Source organism: Drosophila santomea, chromosome 3L (genome assembly GCF_016746245.2).
Source record: "Drosophila santomea strain STO CAGO 1482 chromosome 3L, Prin_Dsan_1.1, whole genome shotgun sequence".
Lineage (NCBI taxonomy): Eukaryota > Metazoa > Arthropoda > Insecta > Diptera > Drosophilidae > Drosophila > Drosophila santomea.
This window is the reverse complement of record NC_053018.2, coordinates 1599544-1626257: the sequence shown is the minus strand read 5'-3', so window position 1 is coordinate 1626257 and position 26714 is coordinate 1599544. Positions and strand designations below refer to the sequence as shown.

The 26714-nt window shown below is 50.5% G+C and overlaps 8 protein-coding genes across 13 annotated transcripts; 4 read left to right on the top strand and 4 right to left on the bottom strand.

The window, feature by feature from the left end:
• The first annotated feature begins 249 nt into the window (after positions 1-249).
• LOC120450414 (vitamin K-dependent gamma-carboxylase) lies at positions 250-6399 on the top strand. 2 transcript variants are annotated; one of them, XM_039633423.2, is made up of 4 exons: positions 250-537; positions 4042-4629; positions 4688-5034; positions 5105-6399. In XM_039633423.2, the coding sequence occupies exons 2-4, from the start codon at positions 4052-4054 to the stop codon at positions 6187-6189; spliced, it is 2010 nt and encodes a 669-aa protein (XP_039489357.1). In that variant the 5' UTR covers positions 250-537; positions 4042-4051; the 3' UTR covers positions 6190-6399. The 2 variants fall into 2 exon arrangements, with proteins under 2 accessions (XP_039489357.1, XP_039489356.1); XM_039633422.2 differs by lacking the exon at positions 250-537 and having other exon boundaries at positions 4022-4629.
• LOC120450428 lies at positions 1295-3950 on the top strand. The gene has a single exon (XM_039633438.1). The coding sequence runs from the start codon at positions 1735-1737 to the stop codon at positions 2476-2478; it is 744 nt and encodes a 247-aa protein (XP_039489372.1). The 5' UTR covers positions 1295-1734; the 3' UTR covers positions 2479-3950.
• Positions 6400-6468: 69 nt separating the features above from the next.
• LOC120450413 (iron-sulfur clusters transporter ABCB7, mitochondrial) lies at positions 6469-11145 on the bottom strand. 2 transcript variants are annotated; one of them, XM_039633420.2, is made up of 6 exons: positions 11007-11145; positions 9072-9198; positions 8591-8816; positions 8376-8530; positions 6968-8316; positions 6469-6897 (listed from the first exon to the last, which is right to left on the bottom strand). In XM_039633420.2, exons 1-6 carry the CDS (start codon positions 11121-11123, stop codon positions 6652-6654), a joined length of 2220 nt encoding a protein of 739 aa, XP_039489354.1. In that variant the 5' UTR covers positions 11124-11145; the 3' UTR covers positions 6469-6651. The 2 variants fall into 2 exon arrangements, with proteins under 2 accessions (XP_039489354.1, XP_039489355.1); XM_039633421.2 differs by having other exon boundaries at positions 8591-8714.
• Positions 9071-24714, bottom strand: LOC120450411 (2-oxoglutarate dehydrogenase, mitochondrial). 4 transcript variants are annotated; one of them, XM_039633418.2, is made up of 9 exons: positions 24480-24714; positions 24062-24425; positions 23929-24001; positions 22747-23872; positions 22539-22693; positions 21583-22480; positions 21364-21518; positions 12786-13057; positions 9071-9198 (listed from the first exon to the last, which is right to left on the bottom strand). In XM_039633418.2, the coding sequence occupies exons 1-9, from the start codon at positions 24705-24707 to the stop codon at positions 9173-9175; spliced, it is 3297 nt and encodes a 1098-aa protein (XP_039489352.1). In that variant the 5' UTR covers positions 24708-24714; the 3' UTR covers positions 9071-9172. The 4 variants fall into 4 exon arrangements, with proteins under 4 accessions (XP_039489352.1, XP_039489349.1, XP_039489350.1 ...); XM_039633415.2 differs by lacking the exon at positions 9071-9198 and adding an exon at positions 12214-12728; XM_039633416.2 differs by lacking the exon at positions 9071-9198 and adding an exon at positions 12214-12728 and having other exon boundaries at positions 12813-13057.
• LOC120450420 (SET domain-containing protein 4) lies at positions 9226-11148 on the bottom strand. The gene is made up of 2 exons (XM_039633426.1): positions 11007-11148; positions 9226-10774 (listed from the first exon to the last, which is right to left on the bottom strand). The coding sequence occupies exon 2, from the start codon at positions 10706-10708 to the stop codon at positions 9368-9370; it is 1341 nt and encodes a 446-aa protein (XP_039489360.1). The 5' UTR covers positions 10709-10774; positions 11007-11148; the 3' UTR covers positions 9226-9367.
• On the top strand, positions 11389-12255 carry LOC120450432 (protein OPI10 homolog). Its single transcript, XM_039633442.2, has 2 exons — positions 11389-11917; positions 11981-12255. Exons 1-2 carry the CDS (start codon positions 11522-11524, stop codon positions 12176-12178), a joined length of 594 nt encoding a protein of 197 aa, XP_039489376.1. The 5' UTR covers positions 11389-11521; the 3' UTR covers positions 12179-12255.
• Positions 13852-19051, top strand: LOC120450409 (titin homolog). The gene has a single exon (XM_039633405.2). The coding sequence runs from the start codon at positions 13989-13991 to the stop codon at positions 18702-18704; it is 4716 nt and encodes a 1571-aa protein (XP_039489339.1). The 5' UTR covers positions 13852-13988; the 3' UTR covers positions 18705-19051.
• On the bottom strand, positions 24703-26636 carry LOC120450415. Its single transcript, XM_039633424.1, has 3 exons — positions 26314-26636; positions 26164-26253; positions 24703-26104 (listed from the first exon to the last, which is right to left on the bottom strand). The coding sequence occupies exons 1-3, from the start codon at positions 26530-26532 to the stop codon at positions 24890-24892; spliced, it is 1524 nt and encodes a 507-aa protein (XP_039489358.1). The 5' UTR covers positions 26533-26636; the 3' UTR covers positions 24703-24889.
• Positions 26637-26714: the final 78 nt, after the last annotated feature.

Sequence of the window (26714 nt, the reverse complement as noted above, 5' to 3'; positions counted from 1 at the left end):
CCTGTGAACTCTAAGGCCGCAACTCGCAGTCAACGGAAATTCACTTGTTTATCATTATAAACATCGTCGCCAATTCCCGGCAAGGACATGCGCAAACACCCCCACTTCCGCCCACATCACTTGGCCATCATCCCCACTGCGGCACCAGGGATTAGGGAAAGGAAAAGGGACCCATCTCCGAGTGGAGCAGAGTGGCGTATAAATACCACGCAGCTCGTGCGCACAGCCTCAGTTGGCGGACCGTGTTGCTCGCGATTCCCTTTTCCCAGTCGCTGCGTCCGCAGGTGAGAGTTCATCCTGGAAACGGCCAACTGTTGCCAGTTGCACTCGGCGGGGAGCGCGCTGCAGGAGGCAGGATAACGGCCCCAATTACTGCACCCAACTGCAGCAAATTACGGGTGTGAATTTGATTAATTGCCTTGAAAAGCGATTGTGAGCGGAGCAGAAGTGATTGTAAGCCGGGGATTTGTTATAACGACTTGTGTGTGAAGCTGACCCCATTTCATCTTTCCTCTTTATTGGCCATAACAACACAAAGTAAGTAAAGCGCTTCGGACATCTCGTATTTATAAGTACATTTTTGATTATTTGGAAGTTTACTGCCCTAAAGCGTGAAAAGTATTTAAAATACATTTAGTTTGAAAATGGAATCCTAGTTCCATATTCAAGGACTAAGTAGCATATTCAATACAAATCCTTAAACTTCGTATAATAAATAATCAACATCAAATCGATCGGAATTAATAGTATTAAAAATTGTGATTTTAAAATTAAGCTTATGTTAAAATTGCATATCCAATCATATGAAATCCTATAATCTAAGATTATTTTATGTTCCTTCAATCTACCCAGTTAAATATACAAGTAAGTTGAAAGAGCAACGTATCAAGATATAACCCTAATATCAGTAGTGTAATTTCGGTGGCATTCATATACTGCCTGAGCTAAGTGACCCACTCAAAGGATAAAGGTGTTTATTGTCCTTATTACTATCAATAACTGCACTTACCCCTATTTCCAACACTGTCGTGCAGAGGAGCCCCAATCGAGTGGCACAAGGGGTGGGTGCTGGCGAAAACAAAACTGGTTGGCAGTAGGGTAAAGTCGGGTCGGTTGGTCAATCATATGGCGAGAATAGTGGTTAAAGCCACCCCTGAACTGGCAGCTTTAACGGGGGTTGCATGTGGTGTTTGGATTGCACGGTGTGCCCAGTGTAACCGATTCCGAATCCGATTCCGAATCGGACCTGGACTTGAATTCGGAATTGCAATCGGCGGCTCGCGCACAGTCAGTCTGCAAACTTCGGAGCGTGCGGTTGTCAAGTTTCGGTCGTCTGCGTGTTTTCTCTTTCCCGATTTCAGCACTCTTCCCGCACACACACTCACACAGCACTCGCCACACACACACACACACGGACGCAGACACAGGAAGAAGAGAGAGAGAAAGAGAGAGAGAGAGAGTGACTAGAGAGAGGGTGGAGCGGAAAGAGGAGGCGACTTTCGCTCGAATTTCTCGCTGGTTGTTATTGCTGTTGTTGCTGTTATTGCCGTTGTTGCTGTGGCCGTAGTGTATATACCCACTGTGTGACTCCACTGTGTGCGTGTGTTTTTCCTGAAAGTTCGAATTCTCTTTTTCCGTCTGCTTGAAAATCGGACGCGGACTCGGATTCGGATTCAGAATCGGAATCGATAGCCATCAACCAACCAACCAGCCAATCACCCAACCAGAGTCACCATGGCCGACAACAACAACTGCCCCAAGTGCAAAAAATCGATCGCCGCCAAGGAGGCGGCCGCCACGAGCATCGGATGCAGCGGCGAGGACTGCCGGAGGAGGTTCCACCGCACGTGCGTCAACATCGACGATGCGACCTTCGAGGCGATCCAGAAGAACCCGATGATATCCTTCCACTGCGACGAGTGCAAGAACCAGTCGCCGCGAGCCTTTGCAGCCAAACTGCACACCATCGAGGAAAAGGTCAATAAGGTGTGCAACGGGGTCAACCAGATCCAGGGCCGGATGTACCAGCAGTACTTCCAGTTCGGCAACCAGCCGCTCCAGGCACTGGGCGCCTCGGCGGCCGGCGTGGGTGGCGGCGGCATCGGGGGCGGACTGGACGGGAAGAAGCATCCGCAGCAGAATAACCTCATCGTGGTGGGGAACAACTGCAACTCCGACCGACTGCAGGTGGTCTGTGACTACGGGCGGTGGGTGCAGGTGGGCAAGTTCGCGACGAACACCAGCGAGGAGGACGTGATCGATCACCTGGCCGAGGAGCTGAAGATCAACAAGAACCTGGTCAAGTGCACCAAGCTGGTGAAGAACGACGCCAACCTGTCGCAGTTGTCGTACTGCAAGTTCAAGATCTCCATTCCGGACTACCGCTTCAACGAGCTCTTCAACGAGGCCATCTGGCCCAGCGGCGTGATGGTCAGTCCCTTCACTCCGCGCTCCCAGCTCAATCAGAATCGCCTCTAGAGGGACGGGCCCGGCGGCCGGGAGAGCGGTGACCGGGCGAGGGTGAAGCAGTAAGCTGGAGCAGGAGCAGGAGCACAGGGCACAGGGCAGGCTGAGGAGGAAGGGGAGGAGGAGGAGCAGCAGCTGGAGAGCAGGTACCCAAAGGAGAGAGTGCGCCTGCGCAGAGAGCGGATGAAAAACGGATGATTACGAGCAGCAGTAGGAGGAGGAGGAGGAGGAACTGCATCGCGGCCTGGCAAACAAGGGTTGCTATACGGACTGCAGCACACCGCGGATTCCCCCGAGTGCCGACTTTGGGCTGATTGATGGAGCAGCAGGCGGAGGAGCAACTATTTGCCCCCATTGTATGCTAATTTTCGACACTCGAAAACATTGTCTAGATCTTTAAAAGCTTACAGAACCTATCTAATGGAAAACCAAGAGCATATTTATTGAATTAACTTTGAAAATGCATTTTAAAATGTTTTAGCGTTGCGTAAATAACGAAATGAAATCGATAAAGAAAACCAAAAGTATTTTAATGGCAAACTCACAAGTAAAATAGATGTGAAGCAAAAATATTAGTCATTTATGCATTACTGTCGTACTTAAATTAAAGTAAACCGAAAACAAAACGAGAAAACTAATGAAAACCAACTAAACGTACTTAAATGAGAGACACACACACACAAACCGAAAGCGGTTATTCAGGCGCGTATTTAAACCATTTACCAATTACCAATTATCAACCAGGCACCGAGGTTCCCCCTTCATTTTCCAACTCACTTCCTGGGTCCTGGGGTCATGGGTCATGGGATCCATCCCCAGGCCGATGGAGATTCTACTACGACGCGTGTGCGACTACCTATCACATTAAGTACTTAACCGTAACCAATATCAAAACCTATATTCAAGCAGACGACGGCTTATATTGTATTCGTATATGTATGTAGTTTGAGGCATTTTCAAAGCTTGTTCGTTCCTGTTCCCAAAGACGTTTGGACATTTTGCGAACCACTGCACAGGACACTGGCCAGCAGCCAGCAGACCCATTCAGATTCAGATCGAAAGTATATATAGTATGTATTTGCGTTTTTCGACGACCGGCACTCCCGGCAGTTGGGATGCCCGGATGGCAGTTACCAGTTACCAGTTACCAGTTACCACACACGTTCCACACGGACAGGACAGAACAGGACAGGACTCGAAACTAGAGGACTCGAAACGAAGCTGGGCAAATCCGTTGCAATAATAACTCACTGACCGAGTATAATGGGATGTACATTTCGTAATTGATCTATTTTTTTACACCGATCCGACAGCAATATTTTCCGTGGGCTCCACGCCAGCGATCCGAACAGAACCGTAGATATTTACGCAAGAGTCAGCAAACGAAATGTAAAACACATATATTATATATTTAGTATACAACAATATGCATGCATGTATTTATGTCAACTTTTTCAATAAATTCTACAAAACTTAAATACCAACTCGGAGCGGATTGATCTTTGGGCAGCTACGTCGATCAATCAAGATTACGTTTACTATACTTGCAAAGGACATGTTTCGGATTCCTTACAGATTCACTAGGATGGCCAACTCCAAGCGTAAGCTGCCTACGAAACCCACAGATGACCCTGCTCCCCACAAAGATACATCAAGGTCTTCGGATGAATCCCCCACAGATGTGCATCACACGAGTGCCAAGAAGTCCCTGCTGCTAAACCAATTCTTTAGGGATTGCCTAGGTCACGACCTGAGCAACTTCACCAGCTTAGCCCACTTTAGCAGCTGGCTACACAGGCCCGTAGATGAAGCCGCCTTGGGCGTCTTCCGCCTGCTCTACGGAGCAGCCATGCTGATTGACATCGCCGAGGAGCGGGGTGGCGGCCAGCTGGACGTGCGGTTTCAGGACCCGCTCCACTGCCACTTTCCGCTGTTCAACGGGATGCGAGCATTGGAATATCCGCTGATGGGCTGCGTCTATCTGTGCATGTGGCTAGGGGCTTGGGGCATCATGCTGGGCTATCGTTTTAGGTTCAGCTGTCTGGCCTTCCTGGTTCCCTACTGGTACATCTTCCTGCTGGACAAGCCGACGTGGAATAACCACAGCTATCTATTCGGCCTGGTGGGAACGTTGCTGCTCTTCACCCAAGCGGAGTCCTACTGGTCTGAATACCTCGAAAATTCCTTCCTTCGAAATAAACGACCTATTTTCCACTTTCAGCTCCTTGGACAGCTGGCTGAATCCGCGAAAGAGTCGCTGCATTCCCTACTGGAACTACTTTCTAATCAAATTTCAGTTCTTCGTCCTGTACCTGTACGCAGGTCTGAAGAAATTCTCGTTGGAGTGGCTATCGGGTTACGCAATGTCCAATTTAAGTTATCACTGGGTCTTTGCTCCGTTCCGGCAAGTGATTGATCCGGAGCTCATAGACCTACTCATCGTGCATTGGTTCACCGCCTTCTTCGACGTGTCCATTGCTTTTTTTATGACCCTGGAGAAAACGCGCCTGCTAGTCACGCCCTTCATGCTCAGCTTTCACCTAATGAACTCCCGACTTTTTGTAATAGGTAAGTACTTATCGTCCATTACACCTTTAGCAAACAAATCAATACTTATGTAACATGGCTTACCCGCTAGGAATGTTTCCCTGGGTTTGTCTGGCCGAAGTGCCGCTCTTCTTCAGCTTCGACTGGCCGCGGAGGCTGGGCAACTGGGGCAAGACACCACTCGTCCATTCAAAAGATCCAGGGGAAGAGCTTTCCAAGCCGGGATTCCTGGACAGACTGCGCACGGGTGTCATCCTCGCGTACTGTGGACTGCAACTCTTCCTGCCGTATTCACACTTCATCACCAAGGGCTATAACAACTGGACGAATGGACTGTATGGCTACTCCTGGGACATGATGGTGCACTCCTACGACACGCTGCAGACCTCCATCCAGGTGGTGGACAACGAGAGCCGCGAAGTGCGCAACCTGAATCCATACGCCTTCACGGAGTACGATCGCTGGACGAAGTACGCCGACATGGCGGTGCAGTATGCTAAGTGCATCGAGGAGAATCTCCGGGAGGAGGAGCCAGGCATTGGAAAGAACATTTCCATCTACTTCGACATCTGGTGCTCAATGAATGGACGCTTCCAGCAACGGTCCTTTGATCCACGCGAGGATCTGCTCAGGGCCAAGTGGTCCCCCTTTGAGAGCACCTCCTGGTCGCTGCCACTGCTAAACGAGCTGAATCACATGCGGCCCAAGTTGCGGACCATTGAGACTGAGGTGCTGGCCTGGAACAATTACTCCGATGTCATATTCGTGGCGGATTTCCCGGGACTTACTCTGACCAACTTCATCTCGCCGCACCTCATCAACTGCACGCTGACCATTCTTGAGGGAAACGTTCGGTACAGGAACGAGCGGGATCCGGAGGCCTATTTCCTGACAGCTGGCAAGAGCATCAGTCTGGAGAGCAACATCACCCACTTGGTGACCACCATTGGCCAGAAGCCAGCGTCGTATCTGTTCACATACACCAACAAAACGATGCTGGAGCAGGGCATCACGATAGAGAAGCCTGAAACGGAGGAGCGGTCTATCCTGCCGCTGTGGCAGGAGTTCCAGCATCGGGTGACCAACTACCAGCAGTTCCTGGGCCACATTTTCAACTGCCTGATGTACTTGCTCTACGACGTGCCCATTCCGAAGGCCGTAAAAGGGGGAGATTGAAAGAGAAGGCTAATAATCGCTACTGTTCCGGTATTACCCGTTTCATGATTCGATTTCAAATCTGGTTAAAAAAAAAAGTGCTAAAAACCCTAACCTGCCTGTAAATCAGATGAAAATACAAATACCCGATTTGCAGTATCTACTCATTATTCTGCATTTACATAACGATACGTTCGAATCAATCAAATCTCGAAACCTTGGAAACCGGAGCAGAGCGATATAACCGAATGTTTGGGTGATAAAACTGATAATAAATGTTCCATATTGTACCACATCCCGTCCAATTTCGCTTATCGCATATCTACAGCTGTATTTACAAACGTCAAAATGATACTTTAAACCTATGAATAGCGAATCTCCGGGGCGGGAGGATTCTACGGTGAATTTAGTGGCTAGGGAGGGCCAAACGAAGGGGATGGTTATAACATTATAACAAACACATACATAGGCCAGGAGCGTCGTCTACGCCACGCCACGCGCCGCCTCCTCCTTGTTTCCCCGGCTCGGGTCGAACTGCTGCGTCTGCGTCTCCCAGAGGCGGGCATACAGGCCATTCTGCCTCAAAAGCTCCGAGTGGGTGCCGCGTTCACCCACACGTCCATTCTCGAGCACCAGAATCTCGTCCGCATCCTTGACCGTGGAGAGACGGTGGGCAATGCAAATGCTGGTGCGTCCTGAGGTAGCGCGGGTCAAAGCCTGCAGAATGTTCTGCAAAAAGAAGAAATCCGATTCAGTTTATGAAAGGTAAGAACTTGATTTAGTCGGTCCAAAAACTCACATGCTCAGTGATCGAGTCCAGACTGCTGGTTGCCTCGTCGAAGATCAGAATGGGCGTGTTCTTCAGTATGGCCCTAGCGATGGCAACGCGCTGTTTCTCGCCGCCGGATAGCTTTAATCCTCGCTCGCCAACCTGAGTGGAGTACTGTCCTGGCCAGCTCATAATGGAGTCATGCAAATCTGCCATACGGGCAGCGTTCTGCACCTCCGCGTGTGACTTGGACAGGTTGCCGTAGTGGATATTGTGCTCTATGGTGTTGTGGAACAGCACCGAATCCTGCGGCACCACGGCAATAACCTTGCGCAGGCTCTCCAAGTCTACGGCGCTGATATCCTGGCCACCGATCAACACTTTGCCAGAGTTGGGCTCAAAGAAGCGGAAGAGAAGGCGCACCATCGACGATTTTCCTGAGCCAGAGCCGCCCACAATGGCGACATTTTTACCGGCGGGTATGGTGAAGGACAGATCCCGGAAAATGGGCTTGCCAGGTTCGTACTCGAAGCTCACGTTGCGGAACTCAATGGATGAGTTGGTGGTGTCCACAAACAGGGGCTGGGCATTGGCCGCCGTCTGAATGCTGCTGTCCACGTTCATCAATGTGAACATGGCCTGCATGTCCAGCAAAGCCTGTCGCACCTCACGGTAAACACTGCCCAGGAAACCGAGGGGGATCGAGAGCTGGAAGAGCAGGGCGTTGACCATCACCAAATCTCCCACCGTCATGTTGCCCTGGGCAATCTCCTTGGCGGCCAGTACCATAATCAAACTTAGGGCGCTGCTAAATATGGCGTTCTGGCCAAAGTTCAGCAGGGCCAAACTGGAGCTGGTCTTCAAGCTGGCCGCCTCATACTTCTTCAGCACCTCGTTGTAGCAGCCCGCCTCGTACTTTTCGTTGTTAAAATACTTGACCGTCTCGTAGTTGATCAGGGAGTCCACGGCCTTGTTGCCCGCCTCGTTCTCCGCCTGGTTCATGAAGACGCGGAACTGGGTGCGCCACTGGGTCACACTCAGAGTGTAGGCAGCGTATATGCCCACGCAGCCCATGCTGACACCAGCGAAGGCCAGGCCACACTTCACTCCCAGGATACTGGACACGAGGGCCAGCTCAAAGATTGTGGGCACTATGTTGAACACCATGGCGGAAAGCACAAAGTTAATGCCTCTCGATCCTCGGTCGATGGTCTTTGACAGAGCTCCAGTTTGTTTGTTAAGATGGAAGGCCAGATCCAGGTTGTGCAGATGCAGGAACACATTGCTGGCGATCTTCCGGATCGAGTGGTGGGCCACCTTGGCAAACACTGCATTCCGCAACTCGTTAAAGCCCGCCGCACTGGCTCTTGCAATGCCATCTACGTGAATAAGACAGTTAATATTTATAGTAATAGGGAACTTTGGGTCATAAACTTACATCCCAGCATCAGGGCAGTGGCTGCGGAGAGGACTGCATCCGGGGCAGTGTCCATGTTCAGCGTTGTCATCGTGTCCACAGCTCCTTTGAACAAGAAGGGCACGCAGACGGTCAGCAGCTTGGAGCCAGCCAACAGACCCAGGGAAATACCCACTCTGTCAAATGAGAAAATAATAAGTATCAAAGTATTCTTAGTCTTGGTCAGATGAACATACCGCTTTCGCACCATTGGATCTTCCTTGGGCCAGATGTAGGCCATCATGGCACGCAGCATATCCTTGGAGGTGACCTCCGGCGCGTCCAGCTTGCCCAGTCCCGAGCCACCATCGTTGCCGCCCCCTATATGAACATGACATAGTCGTGATTGCTGTTGTTGTGGGCGGTAAGGTCGCTGCCGCTGTAGCGTTGTTGTTTTTGCTGCTGCCGCTGCTGGGGCTCCACCTGCATTGAATTCACTTGGATGCAGCCAAATTCAGACAGGCGCTCAACACAACAAGCGCACAAACAAACAAAGAAACAAACGGACGCACGTACTCGGTCCACAAAACAAAATCAAATTTGGGTTAGTCAATAGAAAGAAGCGTGAGAGGCTAGTACTAAATGAAAAGCCTGCGTATCTGCAGGTGTGCCGTATTACTTTGGGTGGTCAGGCATTGGTTAGTTACTGGCTAACTGAAGTTCTGCCGCGGCACCTACCTTTGGCCTTCTTGCCGAACACTCCACCCAGAAGCTTGCTGCCCGGCGTGGGCGTAAACGGGGTTATCTTCTTCCGCTTGACATCGCTGCTGTTCTGATCATCAACCTTGGTCAGCGAAGAGTACAGCTGAAAGGTTTGAATTACGAAATAAAGTTTCGAGTTTTCTGTGGTTTATTATAAAAATGCAAAAGCTTCATAGAATATAAACTTATTAGTTTTTCTTCAATAGTTATTATCATTAATTTAAAGATACCTATTCCTATTCTATTCTTGAAAAACAAAACCTAGCTAGCTACTATTCAGCTAGATGCGCCAATCGGAAGTCAACGAGGTAGCGGATACACTCCTGGAGGTAAGACCGTGCCACTGCACCACTTTCCGTCAGTTGGGGAAGCTTATCTAGCTCTCCGCCAAAAATCTCGTATTCCTTTATTTTATAGGCCACGAGGTATGACAGCTCTGGCTGCACATCCTTTAACTGCTCGGCGTCTCCAAAGGCGATCTGGTTGAGGATGTTGGGAAAGTAGGCCTGCTGCTTGAAGATCAGGTGCAGCACCACCCGTAGGTTGTGAGAGCAGCCTTCGTCGATGTGCACGAACATCTGATCGTGCAGATTGTGCTCCCTGATGAATTTAAAGATGTTCCGGTGAAAGGTTTGCGTAGATAGCTCCTTGTTGTGCTTGATCATGTGCTCAATGTCCAGTAGGGATACTTCAAAGTAATCGTGCTTATTTTCTCGTAGCCAAAAGCCGTATTCCGTCAATAGCTTAAAGTTGGACAAAGCACCGTAGCTGATGAACAATTGATCATACGGTTTGGTCTCGGCAAATGGTAGAGATTTCAGTGTAAGGACGTAGTCAGGACCCTCAATCTCCGCCGTGATTTGCACACTATCCGAGTGGTTGAAGAGGTCCAGGAACGGAGCCAATGCCAAGTTGGTGCCGCCACTGATAAGCGGCTGAAAGTAGTTGCTCTGCTTCTTCAGAAAGCGGGAACTGAGGTGGACGCTTCTGGTGTTCACAGTGAAATAGGCCCACTTGAAGTCTGCGAGTGTCCAAACCTCCTGGCCATAGCTCTTCGCACAGCAATCGCAGTTGAGTACAAGGTTCTTAATTATTTCAAAGTAACCCCTTATTTGGCGGTTTTGGGCCACGGTTCGCTCTAGGAGTGATTCTGGCAGACACTGCAGCTCGGGTATGGAGCAGAAATACGGAGTGGAGTAGCCCCTAGGCAGGGTGTCCAAATATGCAGAGTAAGGAGAGGAGCAAGTTCCTAGTGAGCACTCCTGCAGGTGCTTGTGGTACAAGATGAAACAGGCGACCAGTGCCTGAAAGGAAATTCTCGAGTCCTTGTCGAATAGCTCCTTGTTGAAGAGACTTTTGAATGGCACATCCGACTCCAGAGTCGCAATGCTTATGAGACAGCCAACTGGCAGGCGAATAAGCTCATCCTCCGCAGTAAAGGTGTCCTGTTTAGAGCACAGTCCGCGACCTGTCTGTTCATAGTTTTGGGCCGACAAGTGTGTGTGGTTCTGCCAGCCAACGGAGTGCAGATGAATGTAGAGATCGTGCAGGGAACACGAGTCCCCGTCAGACTTCTTGGCCCTCTGATGCCGGCGACGCTGCGTGCGACCCATTGTCCCCAGTCCCTGACCGATCCTCCAAGTCTGTGTGTGCGCTGTTTTGGTCTAACTCTATGCTTGCTGCAACGAAATAAGCCAGAGCGTGGTGCATTAATTCAGGATTGATCGGATGGAAGAGATAGAAAGACCAAAACAACGCACACGCAGACTATTTTCCCCGCCGATTGCTGGTGATCCCCACTCAATCAAACCGCCAATTCATTGCGTATTTTACGCCTAATTACGAAATCGTAATCTAGTCTAGATAGTCTGGCAGGTGGCCTTGAAATGGGTCTAGAAGCGGAGCACTCACCACTCTTGCCTGCACGTGGGTAACCGGTCCCTTAGCGAGTGAGTAGCATTTCGCGCGTCCCAAGTGGGCGGGTAGATGGATGCTGCACTGCTTGGTCAGGTGAAGGAGTCCGGCCATTACTCAATTGACAGCCGAAAACAAAATAAAATCCCGCTTCTTTTGCACCGTCCCTGTGTTTTTGCTACGATATCAGCATTCGCATGGCAGCGTCAGCTGTTTGGAGTTGCCGTATCGCTGTGAATGGCATGTCAGGCATCAATCAGCTGAACTAGTTCCATTTCAAATCAAATGTACTTAAATATTTATTTGATTTAGGAGCATTTAATGTTTGAAAATATGAAGCACACAAGTTCGAATATGCTCCAGTATATCCATTTCAGATACTTAGTAGGCTGTGTCTGTACATCATTTGAAGTGAAATTATTAATTAGCTATTTCACCTCGCGCATCTCTATTTATCTCCTCCCCCAAGAAAGCCGGCATATCTGAATTCTGGAACAGTCCACCGCTCGAAGATGTCGCTGTTTGGTCTGATAGTCTCTGGACGCCTGCCCCAATCCGATTTTGTGGCCGTGGACGCCACTAAGCTGCTTGTGAATGTGCCCGACATCGAATCCGTCAACTACTTGGTAGTATTCCTCACCGGCGTATCGCCCCTGCCCGTTGGCACCTCCGCCGCGATATACTTCAGCTGGCCAGACGCGAATGCAGCACCCACATGGCAGTACCTGGGACACATAAACAACAACAAGCCCTCCGCCATCTTCAAGATCGCCCAGCTGAAGAAGAGCCACGAGCTGGAGGCCCAGGCCCACGGGATGGTCTTCGGCAGCCAGGAGATCTCACACATCGCACAGATTGGAGTTTCCCTCGAACCCGAGCTAACGGTGGCCCAGCAGACCCCAGCCGTGGTAAGTTGAGTTACCTAATACACTTAATTTTACCAATAGTTATGCCCTTTTTCCTATTTTCAGTCCACTGCCAACGACAACAAACAGTTTGGACAGCGAATGCTGGAGAACTTCTTCAACTACGCCTCCAGCTTCGGAGTGGCAGCCAGAGACATTCCGCCCATCTCGAGCGAGACCTTCGTGCCGTTCTCCGTCGTCCAGAACTGGTATACGAATTTCCAGCGTCGCATGGAACAGAACCCAAACTTTTGGAAGTACTGAGCACAAGACAATGGAGGCGTCGCCTCCGAAAGTTGTTGATATTACAAGTAAAGTTTTATATTTATATTCTTTCTGTATCTGCTACCTGTCTTTATTGGTGGACTTACTAAGGTTAATGCAATGGATCTAGACTAGTGCTCTGGTCTTGTTGGGTCCAGCTCCGACTCCTCGGGATTTTTTTGTGTTCTACTTCTACTGCCGAAATCTTTTGCTGGTCTGCGTTTTATAAACTCTGAGGAATCTTGCCTGGTGGATGGCGCGGCTCCGTCGTGAGCAGGTGATGGTGGGTTCCTATAAGTCTGTGCCCTCGATGGACTCCGAGAGGCTGATGCCCTGGGAGCTAAGCTCGGTGCCGGAGCCGAGCCCGATCTTTTCCAGGCTGACGGTGACGCGCCATCGTGAGCAGGAGAATTTGGTTCCGTATTCCGAGCAGCTGAAGCTTCATCAACCAGATCAGGAGCTGGAGCCGAGCCGGATCTCTGCTTACCCCCTCTTGGAGGTCTACTTGGCATACTAATCAATGGCTTACGGGGTTGTGGACCTGTAGGAGCTATAGACGCAGATGGAGACGAGTCGGATCTCTTTTTTCCTCCAGATCCGCCCTTACCTGGTGGTGGCGAAGAGCCGCCCTTACCTGGTGGTGGCGAAGAGCCGCCCTTCGGTGGAGTGGATGGTGGCTTAGTGCTGGGTTTCGATTGGGCGTCCGCCTTGGCCTTGGCTTGCTGCTTCTTAATCTGCTCCTCGAGACGCTTCTTGTTCTCCGGGGTCAGCTCTCCAAAGACGCTCTTGATCAGGGCCTTGTACTCGGAGTAGTGCTGCACCTTGTTGCCCGTCGCTGGCGAGGAGCTGGGCGGTCGTCCGCGGTAGGAGATGCAGCGGCTGCAAGAAAAAAACAGAATGGGATTAGAACTCCTTAATGGACACCCAGTATTGCCCCACGTCACGCAAATAGCGCCGTGCTCAGTGATCTATTTAAACAATAGCATTGTCGGTGGGCGAGGCGAGCTGATTTTTATTCGGTCTCTTTGCCTATCGTTCTTTTTGTGGCCCGCAAAAAAGCAATTTGGCAAGCTGACATATATATTTAGGCTATATAGCATAGACCCTATGTGCATATAGACGGCTACAAGAGCGCTCCTCGGTCTGCCCAGCATCAGAAAAACACGCGCGACCTCTCCTGACCAAACTTTGATTTCTATTGTCTTACAAGATCTATCAACATGGATATGCCCTGTAGTTGATTCAAGAGAAGACTTACAGGAACAAAGTATACATAGGAAAAACCAGACATAGTTATTTTACTTGGCTAAGATAGAACTAGCAGGTTATTATAAATTTCATCCAGACCTATCAAAACATTCATAGATATCTACTAATTGCTGAGTAGAGGGAAGCGGTGATTATTTTCATAAACGAATAGCATATATTTAAACACTGCCAAGATAATAAAATTATGTTTAGAAATGTTTTGAACAGATTTATTTAGGTGATTTGAAAACAACCACTATAAATACCCATCTACAGGGCATTATCAATTCGAGGCCTATTAATTCTGCTCATCAGACGCCGCACGATTACATAGATTGCAGACTGATCAATGATCGGATGGTTGCCAGCGAGGCGCAGCCACTGGGAACGGATTGAGATAGACGGATCACGGTGCATCCGCCGACGGATTGCGCCAGTTTCGCTTGCAACGTGTTGAGTGAAACATAGTCGATAGTGATCGGTGGAGTAAGCCCGCTTTGGTCGCGTGTTGCCCACGACAATAGGTCAGCAGGAGAGCAAGTTCCACGGCCACGCCCACAAGATGACAAACACGCAGCAGTCGGATTTGCCAGCGGAATCGGGGAAGGCGGAGGCAGAGGAGCAGACGACATTAATGTCACAGGCAGCGGCTAATAATAATAATATTCATAATTCGCAGTGGCTTGTTGATGGCATCGCAAATCAGGGCGCTGAGTCAGCCGTGTTTTGTTGGTCAAAGGCGGCGCCGGAAGTGCTCGGAATGGCAGGGCAATTTCCGGTTGGGCCAGGAATCACTTGGCCGAGCAGCTTCCCCATGAATCACTCGTGTGGAAGCCGGAACATGGGAGTCTGCCAGCCATACTACCAACCAACAGAGACAGGAAAGTTTCCCTTGCATCTGAATTCAAGGATCAGCCAAGGATTTCCCTTGTATATATGGGATGTAGCTTTCAAGAGCCAGAATGAAGCAGAGATCCACACAATTTTAAGCGAATCTCAACTAGTCTGCCCATATCAAGTATACGCACCGTACACAGCACGGTTTCCCATACATCAAGTATACGCCCCGTGGGAGATGAACTTTCCCAGACTGCTGCAATTGCCGCGCAAGAATTCCGACGGCCATTTCCCAGAAATGAGCACCACCATGACCCGACGCGGACAGGTGGCCAGCTCACCCGTTGAGCAGGCGCCCCAGGAATTTCCCATAATTAAAAAACGATTTGTTAGCTTTCCCAATTATCGAGCAATGACTGAAGATGGCCCCACATACCCTCATCCACATCCACATCCACCCACCGCCGGCACAACAACAATGACGCAGCCGGGCCTCGACAAAGTCACCGAAATAGACAAAATAGACGAAATAAATGGCGCAGGTGGAGGAGGAGGAGCTGGTGTACATAAGGTGCCGCCGATGCTTGATAATGAACTCGAGGCCGAGGAGCAGACGGCGGCGGCAGAGGCAGAGGCAGAAGCATTCGCATTCGCATTAAACTTGAACGTGGCAAGGGAAATCGAGCATCAACAGGCGGAAAATCTTAATGACGCCTTCGGCCAGCGGCGACACGACCACAAAACCAACGACGACGCCATGGATGTGGCCAAAAATAAACGCGAAATATGCGAGCAAAGCAAATTAGAGAAGGCCGAAGATCATAATGAGGCGAATATGAGAGATCGCGAGCAGCAGTCAATATGTTTGGCCAGGGAGCAGACAATAGATGGCTATGGGCAACGGCATCACCATCACCATCGCCAGCAGCAGCAGCACCAAAATCAGAATCTAAATCGGAATAGCAACCACCAGCAGTCCGGCGATCTCTCAGACGCCCGCGAATCGTCGCCAGAGCAAGTGGACGTGGATCTCGGTCGGCAACTGACCCGCGAGCGGAACCAAAATCCGAACCCGAATCCAAATCCGAACGCGAATCGAACTCTGCCAAATATAGAATTACTGAAAAGCTCCGTGCGCGTCTTCCTCGCCGAGAGGAACTGGGATTGGGACTGGGACTGGGACTGGGAGCTGCTCGACCTATTGACCGAAGCCATCGAACTGATCTGTGGCCATCCGGAGACGGGTAACCTTTGGAGCGAGGCGGCCGCCGGAGCGGACATGACCGTGAGCAAAGTCAGCGAGGAGCGGGAGACAGAAACGGTCGAGGCTTATCCCGCCGAGCAACTGGATCAGCCGACGGAGCAGGCGGATGACAACAACAATACTAGCGCCATAGAGCAGCAGCAGCCCAGCGAGATGAAGTACGAGATGAAGACAGCCAGTCCAGCACTGCCCAGCAGGAGTCCGCGTCCGGAGTCGCCAGTCACCAGACTGGGTGCCACGAGTCGTATACGCAATGTGGAGTCAAGTGCTCCCGCTACCCATGCTCCGCTGCTGGGCGACATAAAGCGCAACTCCATCAGCCGCGACAGCACCTCCTCCGTCGATGTGGATTCAGTGCTACCCGAAAGGACACGTCTGCGGCGCCAGCGACGCGTTCGCTCCCAGGATTCCGTGGAGGAGAAGCCCGAGGATGTGATCGAGCGACTGAACAAGCTCAAGGCCAGGATCTCCGGTGCTCTCAGCGAGGTGAAGGGAGTGCTCAAGCAGTACAGCACGGAGAGCGAGGCGGAATCTGCGGCGGAGCAGACCCAGTCGACACCAGGTGGAGATCAAGCTGCTCCAGTGAGCTTTCGCTTTGTGAAGAAAGTGCGACGACGCAGCTACTTCGATGAGGCCGAGGAGGAAAAGGAACAAGCTGCTGGAGAACTGGTAGATGCCTCCAAGGATAAAGGGAATCGGCAAGAAAAGGCGGATTCCACTAATGAACAAGCTAAGGAAACTAAGGTGCAGAGAGAACAGACCCCGTTTGCTAGGGAGCTCTTGGAAGATTCAGTAGAACGGGAAGTCCGAGCAGGTGGAAGGCAGCCACTCAATGCAAGCCAAGAAATGAAAACGAAGGAAAAGGATATGAGCAAGGATATCGATGTCAGCAAAAAAGAAGTAACAAAAGAGTTGGAAAACCAGGATGGAAAAATAGGAAAGGATCATGATAATGTGGATTCTAAACAAGATAAACTTCCTATGAAAATAATCGAACATATTGCACGAGATGAGGTGCAACTAGGGGAAGATGTTTCCAAATCAAATGCTAAAGAATCAAGAGATCCCAAAATCTCAGTGGTAAAAGAAGAACCGCCAAAAATAAACGGGGAACTACCAAAGACAGCAGAAGAAGTCAAGCAACCCGAGAAGAGCAAAACCCAGGCCAAAATTGAGTTTCTGGCCAAGGTGCAGAGCGAACTCAAGTCCAAACCTGTCAAGGATGTTAGCCCCAAGGAGCAAGTTGCCAAGGAAGAAACTATTAAGCGGGTCTCTCCAAACAGAGACAGCCACAAGGAAGCGACTCCCAAGGAATCAGAACCCCAGGAAACCACAGAAGTAAACAAAACGAAAGATGTGTCCCAAGGCAAACCAACTGAAACAATTGAAGTGGCACTGCCAGATGAGTCACCCACATCGCCGCCAGCGTCCAAGACCAAGAAGAAAGTCATCGTGAAGGTGAAGAACCCCAGACGGGCCTCGATCGCCGCCGTGGAACCATCCAAGATCAAGGTGGAGCCGGCCGTCGAGCAGAGCGACGTTCTCATCACTCAGCGACGACCCTCCGACTCGGAGGCGATTGTCAAGCGCAAGAAGAAGCAGAAATTAATGGGCGACACGGCTGCCCCATGCACAGCCACATCCACATCCACATCCCCGAGAGCAGCATCATCGACAACAAAAGATTGCATTGGCAACTCGAGGGAAACGGCATCGATAGCCGAGGAGAAGGAGACGGCCACCAGTGAACAATTGGCTACGCCAGAGGTCACCGCGGTGCCAGCCAAGTTGCCCAGTGCCAAGAGCGACCAAGGAACAGCAGCAGTTGTAGTTGCAGCAGCAGCAACACCGGCGACAACTGCAACACCAGCGGCACAATCAGAGATCGATGCCGATCCGGCGATTGGCAATCAAGCGCCAGCAGGCGATCGAAGCAGACGCGCCAGCCTGAAACTAGCGGAGTTGGTGGGTGAAACGGTGCTGGTGGTGCCGGCAGCAACCGCAACAGCAGTCCCAAGCCAAGATCCATTGCCCGAGTCCAAGGAACCCATCGATCAGGAGGCGCTGGTGCCAGCGACGCCGCAACAGGTGGCCATCGGCGCTGACATTGCGCCGCAAATAGCAGCGACATTGAGGCACGAAGAGTCATCGCCAGAGCAGCGGGCACAGTCGTCCGCCAAAGCTACAAAAGCCGGAGAGCAGCCGCCTCCCGGCGACAGTCTAGCCACCATGCCGGAGCTGAAAGTACTCGCCGGACCGGTGCAGCCCGTCAAGATCGAGACTGTCGAGCAGCCCCACGATGTGGCCAAGAATCAGGAGGCGCTCGTGAAGAAGAAGCCCACGCACCTGAAGAAGCTGGTGCGCAAGAATTCCATTGACAAGGAGCCCGAGAAGCAGGAGAAACAGGAGAAGCAGGAGAAGAATGACCCCAGCAAGCTGAGCAACATACTGCGCGACAGGAACAAGATCAACGAGCTGTCCTCCAGGATCAACAAGCTCACGCCGCCCAAGAAGCAAGTGAAACCAAAGGAGGAGGCGAAAAAGGCACCGATTGCAGATGAGGATAGCCCGAAGCCCGAAGCGCCAGCTCCCGTGGAGGAAACAACTGCCGAAAGCGAAGTTCTTGAAGAGATCGCACCGGAACCTGAAGTGGAGCCTGCGCCGGAGCCCAAGAAGCCGCGCAAGATCAAAAAGAAGGTGATCATCAAGCGACAGAAACGCCGCCTCTCCGTCGGCGACACATTCTTCCTGCAGCCGGAGCCCGAGGAGCCCGCCATCCCGGAGGTGGAGACCATCGAGCGGGCCATAGCCTACGTGACGGATGACGAGGAGGAGCCCGAGGCGCCCGCGGAGGAGCCCGAGCCCGAGTCCGTCAAAGAACTCAAATCCTGCCTGCATGTGAGGGAGTACAAGATCGGTGACCTGGTGCTCTACGCGGAGCGCTACCGAAAGACGCAGGTGCGCTGGAAACGCGGCCGAGTGCTCGAGCGGATTACGAGCATCTCGTACAAGCTGGAGATCGAGGGCAAGGAGGTGCCCGCCCACGTCAGCTACATCAAGAAGTACACCGGGCGCAAGGTGCGGTTCGGCACCAAGGAGTACCTGGAGATCGACTACGAGCAGGTGGCCGAGGAGGAGCGCCGGGCGGCCAGCTACAGCATATGGAACATGGTGTAGGCACCAGCAGACCACCGAATCCACCACCGAATCCACCCACCCAGTGGTGTCCAGTGTGCAGCCATCTTTGAGTGCCATTAAGAAATTGCCCGCCATGCGGGGTAATTTTTTAAGGATCTCAACTCGACATTCAGTTACGTTATAGTGATTCGTCCTAGTCAGTCTCAGTCTATATGTACATATAACTATGTAGAGAGCAGTAGCTTTGTAGCCTAGTGTTATATATATCCTAGTGTTTAGTGTAACTTATTCCAGGCCTTCGTTTACATCTAAGTATAATCTGTATGTGTAATTATAAACAAAAACAATCTATTTACTGATAAATAAAGCGAAGAATATTTCAGTTATGCGAGGCGTTTCTATTTCGGGCCGCTCCAAAGCCAATTACTCATAAAACTTTTATGGATCTGTTTATTCCGATGCTAGCCAGTCGGCGATTGATGCTTCCCGCGATTCTCGTTGTCCGGTTTATTTATAAAGCCTATCTGGCCAATCTGACCAATCCAATGAATGAATAGTGGAAAACTCCAGGGTCAGGCAGCGCAAACAGCTCAATCAGCGCTCGCCATTAAATGCCACCCACTCCATCAATGTCCATATAGCCAAGTGCCCAAAATATTCGCAGAGCAATGCGTGCCATTAATAAAACTTTGGCGGGATTTGGCGTGCAGTGGCCTGCATTAGATATATGTATATATATGTATATGTATATATAGAAAACGAAACAAAAACATTCCGCCCAAGATCATCGGACATTTCTCATAATTGATTGTCAAGGCGTTTGGCTCGGCGCTATAGGAATTCTTAGCGAGAATCTCTCGCAATTATCTGAGATTTTAATTCGCGCTGACAAAAACAACAAAGAAACTCGGAAAACACACATCGCAGCACATGCCACCCATAAACATATACGAACATATCGCTCGGGGGGAAACGGCAGGGGAATCGCATTCGGAATGGGATTGGGATTGGGAATGAGGCATGCCATCATATAGTGGACGCGGACCTGCGAATATGCTACATTCCTAAGGCCTCTGGCGGGATTTTCATTCAATTCTCGGGGCTGGCAACCGAGCACTGTACTATATGTGCGATCAAGACATTATGTGTGTCTGGTAACGAGTACACCGGAAGAAATCGCACATCATGTCTGCTGTCGCATAAATTATTCCGAAAGGCAAACAAAGAATGTGCATCTCGACTTTTCTTAATCAAAAGTCAAGTAAATATAATAAATCAATTTAAATCAGGTGTATAAATGGAAAAGAAGCTACAAAACCAAAAGGAAAGATATTGCTTAGATCTGCAAGCCTTTGTTTCCAGTGCACGCACATATTTGCACGAAGCAATTGAGAAACAAAGCACATTTCATTTCTATATGTTCGGAATTTCGAGTTGAGCGATAGTTGGGAACACTTATGAAGACCGAAACATCCGCAGCATCGACATCAAAGATTTCAAGTGCAGAGAAGAAAGTCCTCGCGGGCGGTTACACATGAAATCATATATCTCTTTCCTACATAATATTATTTTGAATTTCCCCTAGACGTTTTCTTTTGGGGCGGCAATATTGTTTTCCATAAATCAGCGCAGAAATCTAGCGCAGCACTGGCGTTATTAGGGAGCATTGTTGGGTCCGCATGCGAATACGTTTTTGGTGGAGAGGCGAGATACAATATCTATAATCTATGTCGTCTATAAGGCGGGTAAGCGAGTATTCAGGGATGCGGGAATGCGGGGATTCTGTATCAAACGCCGCGAGTCTGTGCCAAGTTCCTTGCGCCAGTTCTCTGCGAGCACAATGCGATGTCCCACATCGACATGACTGTCGGCGATCTGCAACGAGGTCGTTCGGACCGGGCCAATTACTAACAACGCAGTTGCCAAATTGCACAAATTATTGGAGCCTTCAGCAGAGCGCAATTAATCGTTTTAGAGCGACACAGCCGCATAATTTACTAGCTAAGTAGCCCTTATTTATTGTGCCCATCAGGTCGGAGAATCACCTGACCAGGGAAACGAACTTGCGGGGGCGCCAGATGAACTCTGGCGAGGCCAAGTGCGTTACACCAGCCAAAGACTAAACAACTATATATTTGGCAGAGTTTACACAAGCGGTCTGCATGTTTCTAAATATCTTTGGGGCCGAACAACCTTGGCACACGTTTGATTACCAAAGAAAATCAACACTCAACTAGTGACACTGATTAGTGCCTAGCACTTTGACTAAGTACCACATAACTTACTCTACTTAAGGCAAGTGAATTAGTACTTGAAAGTTTTTGACGAGGATTCAAAAAGAACTGTTTCCCAGTTTGGGATAGAAATATTACATCTTTGGATAGACTATTCAAATAGGTATACCCCTTCCTGCGCGACAAACACTGGGTATCAAAGCGAAAACCTCTGCGGTTGGCATGCTTTTGGATCGGGTGTCACCATCGCTAATCGCCATCACCATGACGCAGCCCGCCGCCATCTTGCCACCTCGGAATCTGGGGAGTCGATCGATGCGAGAGGAGGCGTCACCAACACCGATTGACACTCTGAAGGTGCGTCAACGCTAATCGCACCTGAATTGAATCACCCAAAGGGGAGTGGCCCAAGGCCTGGCATTGCACCTTGGCATTTGGGAGACGGTGAGCTATGTGGGACTTACGATTCTTTTTCGTTCTTGAGGAGCGCCGTGTCGAAACGTGGCTGCACGTAGAACCAGCCGCCATTGTTCTTGTGCTCCTCCTGGGCCCACAGCAACTCCGCCTTCGGATACAGCTCCAGCTGCTGGCTGATCAGGTCGTAGGGGAAGGGACAGAGCTGGGGGGATTCGCGGAATCATGGTTAGCATGTACGAGAGACGATGTAAGAGTAGCTGTCTCACCTGTTCCACCCTCACCAGGGCCACCGTCTCCACCTGCTGGTGATCGTCGCGCTCCTTGAAGAGATCGTAGTAGACCTTTCCCGAGCAGAAGACCAGCTTCTTGACGCCCTCGGGCTTCTTGCCGGCGGGTCCCTTGTCGGGGATGAGACGCTGGAAGGAGCTGCACTCATTGAAATCCTTGAAGGGACTTCGCGCCAGCGGATGGCGGAGCAGTGACTTGGGCGAGAAGTTTATCAGCGGCTTTCGGAAGCCCATATTCACCTGCCGGCGCAAGCAGTGGAAAAGATTCGCGGGTGTGGAGAGGTTCGTCACAATCCAGTTGACGCTCATCAGCTGGCGAGCCACAAAGTCGGCGTCGCAGGTGTCTGGATACACGTCCGGATCGTCGTCGCTCATCTGCAGGAAGCGCTCCATCCGGCCGGAAGAGTGTTCCGGGCCCATGCCCTCCATGCTGTGTGGCAGCAACATGACGACTCCGGACTGGCGCACCCACTTGGTCTCGCCGCTGGCTATGAACGTGTCGATGATGCACTGCGCCGTGTTGCAGAAGTCCCCAAACTGGCCCTCCCAAATGACCAATGCATGGGGACTGGCCATGGAGTAGCCGTGCTCGAAACCGAGGACCGCACACTCCGAGAGGGAGCTGTTGCAAACGGAGTAGTGCGCCTGGTCGGGATACAGGTGATCCAGTGAGTTGTACACCACCTTGTCCTCCGTCTGGTGGTACAGTACGTGGTGCCGGTGCGAAAAGGTGCCGCGCTCCACATCCTGGCCGGATAGTCGCACATGGATGCCCTCCTTAAGGAGCGAGCCGAAGGCGAAGGCCTCGCCCAGCGACCAGTCCGCCACTTTATCCTGCACCATCTGCGTGCGCTGGGCGAGTATGCGGAGGATGCCCCTAGACAGGATGGTAAGCAATATAACCCACGACCTAATCCTTGTCATTCTGTACTCACTTGTGCGCCTCAAACTTGTGCTCCGACGGCGGAGGAGTCGAGAACATTTCCCCAATCGTTTTCAGGGTGTCCGTGCTGACGCCAGTGGGGCATAGTTTCAGTCGATCGCGACCCTCGAAGAATCCTGGCCAGGGAGAGTCGATCCAGGAGGAGTACTGTGCCAGATGGCCAGTTAGAAGACGCAATTAGCCAAAGCAAAACTACTCACCTTTATGCTCTTGACGGCCTTGGACTTGGTCCAAGCGTCCTCGCAGATCTTTTCGTAGTTGGACACCATTGCCTTGAACTCGCCGTCCGTGACGACGCCCTCCTTGATCAACTTTTCCGCGTAGAGCTGGAGGCATGGCTTCAGTTTCCGTATGCGCTGGTACATCAGCGGCTGGGTGAACATGGGTTCATCCGCCTCGTTGTGTCCGTTGCGGCGGTAGCCAACTATGTCAATGACCACGTCCTTCCTGAACCGTGTCCGGTAGTCGGTGACAATGCGAGCGCACTGGATGCAAGCCTCCGGATCGTCGGCGTTCACGTGCAGTATCGGAGCATTCACCACCTTGGCAACGTCCGTGCAATAGCGCGAGGAGCGGGAGAAACGCGGATCTGTCGTGAAGCCCACCTGGTTGTTGGAGACGATGTGAATGGTGCCGTAGGTGGTGTAGCTGGGCAGGTCGGATAGGTGCATTGACTCGTAGACCACGCCCTGCCCGGAGAAGGAGGCATCTCCATGGATGATGATGGGCATCACCTTGCTGCCACACGTGTCTCCGCGCTGGAACATCTCCGCCCGGGCTTTACCTAGGAGCACCGGGTTGACGTGCTCCAAGTGAGAGGGATTCGCCACCACGGTGATGCGCACCATACGGTTTGTCTGTCGGTTGAGCCGCTCTTGAAACACCCCCAGATGGTACTTAACGTCCCCGGATCCGGAGTCGGTGGCCTTTAGGCCGTGAAACTGAGACAGGATGTCAGAAATGGGCTTGCGGCAAATGTTGGCCAGGACATTCAGGCGACCTCGATGTGCCATTCCAATTAAAATTGACTCCACGCCCTGCTTCGTAGCCCGATCCACCACCTCCTTTATGCAGGGTATCATGATGTCGCAGCCCTCCAGTCCGAAACGCTTCTCCGACGAAAACTTCTTCGCCAGGAAGTTTTCGAATCCCGTCGAGCGAGTGAGACGCTCAAGGATGAGCTTCTTTTCCTCCTTGGTCAAGTCCAGCCCACCAGGCTTCTCGAAACGGTCGCGTATCCAGTTGGTCTTTGTCAACGACGTGATCTGCATGTACTCCACTCCGATGTGGCCGCAGTAGATGCGCTCCAAGCGATCCAGGATCTCTCTGTTGGGAAAGTTACTTATTATTTTCACGACGGGTTGCATCTATTGGAAACTTACTTAAGTGTGAGGAACTCCTGATCACCGCCTATCATTGTGGATGAGGGCAACTTGAACATGGTATTGAGATCATCTGCGATAAAGGCATATGGATTCGGTTATAGATACCCACTAGCCATAACATTCAGCTTACTAAATATGTAGGAGTAGTGCTGTCGGAGCACCTCCCTGGCAGCATGTCGCTGTGTTCCATCCACCGACTTATGCTTTTTAGGACCAACAATACCCAAGGGATCCAGATCAGCGGCCAAATGACCGCGCGATTGATAGGCCCGAATGATGGCCTGGATCACGTGGTGGTCATCAATGTTCTTCCAGTCGCTGGGAGGCGCGGCTGGAGCTGCAGATGCACCGCCAGAAGCCGTCCTCGCGCCCGAACGAGCCTTAATCGCTGTCCTTTCAACCGGAGGACGTCTGTACTTCCGGAAGTGCGATGCCGGAAGAGGACGTCTCTTGGCGGTGGTCCGATCGTCGCCACTGAAGAGCTCGTTCCAGGACTAGGTAAAGATTCAATGAAATAAATAATAAAGGAACGTCGTTAAACGGCTCACCTCATCAACGGACTTGGGATTGCGCTTCCACTTGTTATAGAGACCTTCGATGTAGGCGGCACTGCATCCATTGGCGAAGGAGTCCAGATCGTGGACACCACGCCCCTGTGCGGTCGTTTGAATGGTGCGGAGGGCCTGACGGGCGAGGATGTGGTGGTCAGTTCCTCGCAGACCCAGCGCCAGGCTCCTTCTGACCCGCACAAGGCTCCTCAGCCGACATTGGTTCATCTTCTACAAGAGTCTACCGAAATACCTGTAAAATTTTGAATTTTGTGCTTAGGAACCCTTCCAACCGAAGACCGAGAAACTTGTGAGTTCAACTCAAATTGGTAGTGGTGAACCACTTCTGGCAAGACATGCTGAGATTCGATCGGTCAGTTTCGTTTCGAGGGATCGAGAGGTTGCCCATCTTATTTCTTGGGTTTCAGAGGCTGAGGGGTTTTTGAGGACTTTAAATCATTACCGCTTTTTGGTTTTAAAGTGCTAGTCTCTGTGTCTTGACTTGGTTTGCGCAGACTTTTCACTGCTAACTCATCCCAATATATCCACGATTTATCTTCATCCACCTTTGGGCCATTGAACACCCTCAAAGGAATGAATTTTTCCGCTTTCGGTTTATTTAATTTCGTTTTCTTCGACTTGGAAAAAGCCTTGGGTTTGAAATTCGAGCTCGGCTTAACATTTGATTTTGGGATACCCCTCTCTTCGGGTTTAAAAACCCTTAGTGCCGTTGTGAAATCTGTTGGCTTCTTTTTAGGAGTATTTTTTAACAGTTTGGGTGTTTTAATGACTTTCTTGGTTTTCTCCTGCTCAGTCGTTGCGGTCAAGTTATCATTTAAGGCGGTGGCACCGATATCGTTGATCAGTTCTTCAAGGGTCTTATACGTATTGCCGTTGTGTTTTGAAGCATGCATGGTTTCCGGATCTGATTGAGGGTTCTGAGCTGATTTCTTATTGGTGCTATCTTTATCCGTTTTTGAAGTCGTTTTCTCTTCTTTATTGGTTTTGGTTTTATTAAACTTTCCCTTTCTTCGGCTAGCACCTTTTTCGTAATAATGTTTAAAGTACATTACGTTCGTTGGCTTTGCATTAGCTTTTGAGCGCTTTTTCACAACCATTACAGGGCCATCGTGGCGCTTATACTTGTCCACTGCATGTGCGTGTTTCCAAAATTTCATAAAAGTTTCGAATGAGCCGAATTTCTTTTGAAAGTTGTTGCGTGAGTTTCCGGTTCTTCTGGAACCCGTCAGGATTTCTTTATCCTTATTTGGTTTTTCTGGCTTCTCAGGATGCTTTTTCTGCGACATTTTTCTGTTCAAGTTGCTAGAAATGTTGTGTGCCACTTGAATCCCGGTTAAAACCGAACCATGAGCTTTGCTGCCCACTTTTGATCCGTTTGTTGAACAGCCTTTCTTGGGTAATGTGGGCAATTTCTCCTCGTCGTATATCCCAGAAGTCCTGATTTCCGATGAGTGTAAAAGCACTCCGATGTCCTGCTTTTGAGACTGAGCCACGCAACTGTTGGAGTCCCCTTCCGAAGTGTCCAATGCCGAATAGGAAACTGCTGTACTCCTTCCCAGAACTGGAGCCACAATCGCTGCATCTGTTGGGGAAGTGGTTCCTATCTGTAATTAAGTTAAAGAAATTGAAGAATGCAAAGCATATTAAAGATACCCAGCCTCACCGAGGGAAGAACATCTCCTCCAGCTTTTTGGTTCCCGTCAGGACTGGGAGACCATTCCTTAACCATTCCCTTAAAGAAATTCTGCCAGGTCTGCGAAATCAATGGGTTATAATAATAGGTATTTAAGCTACAGGAAATGATATCACCCACTCCATTGACCGAGCTATTGTCCCTCATCCACTTGGCGAACAGGCACTCCAAGTGCCTGGCATTCGAAGTACTCGCCAGCACGTCCGATTCAAAGGATCCGGATCGGTGTCCAGCAGACGCCTCCTGTTTGGAGCCCACACTTAGGAGCTGGCATCGCTGGGAGGCGAGCTTTAGAAATATGCGAACATTGCTCCACGGCATTCTTTTCAAACTGATCATATGTAAATTTTGCACTTTACGGTCCAAAAGGAATTCTATTGCTAGTCTCTAGACATCTAATCTAATTTTAATGAACCTGTCAATTTTGATCACAGCAGCATGGACTAAATATTTTAAGCAACGGTACTTCAAAAGCGGAACTGGAACTAAACAGGAACTGAGCTGGTTCTTTTTTATTTTTG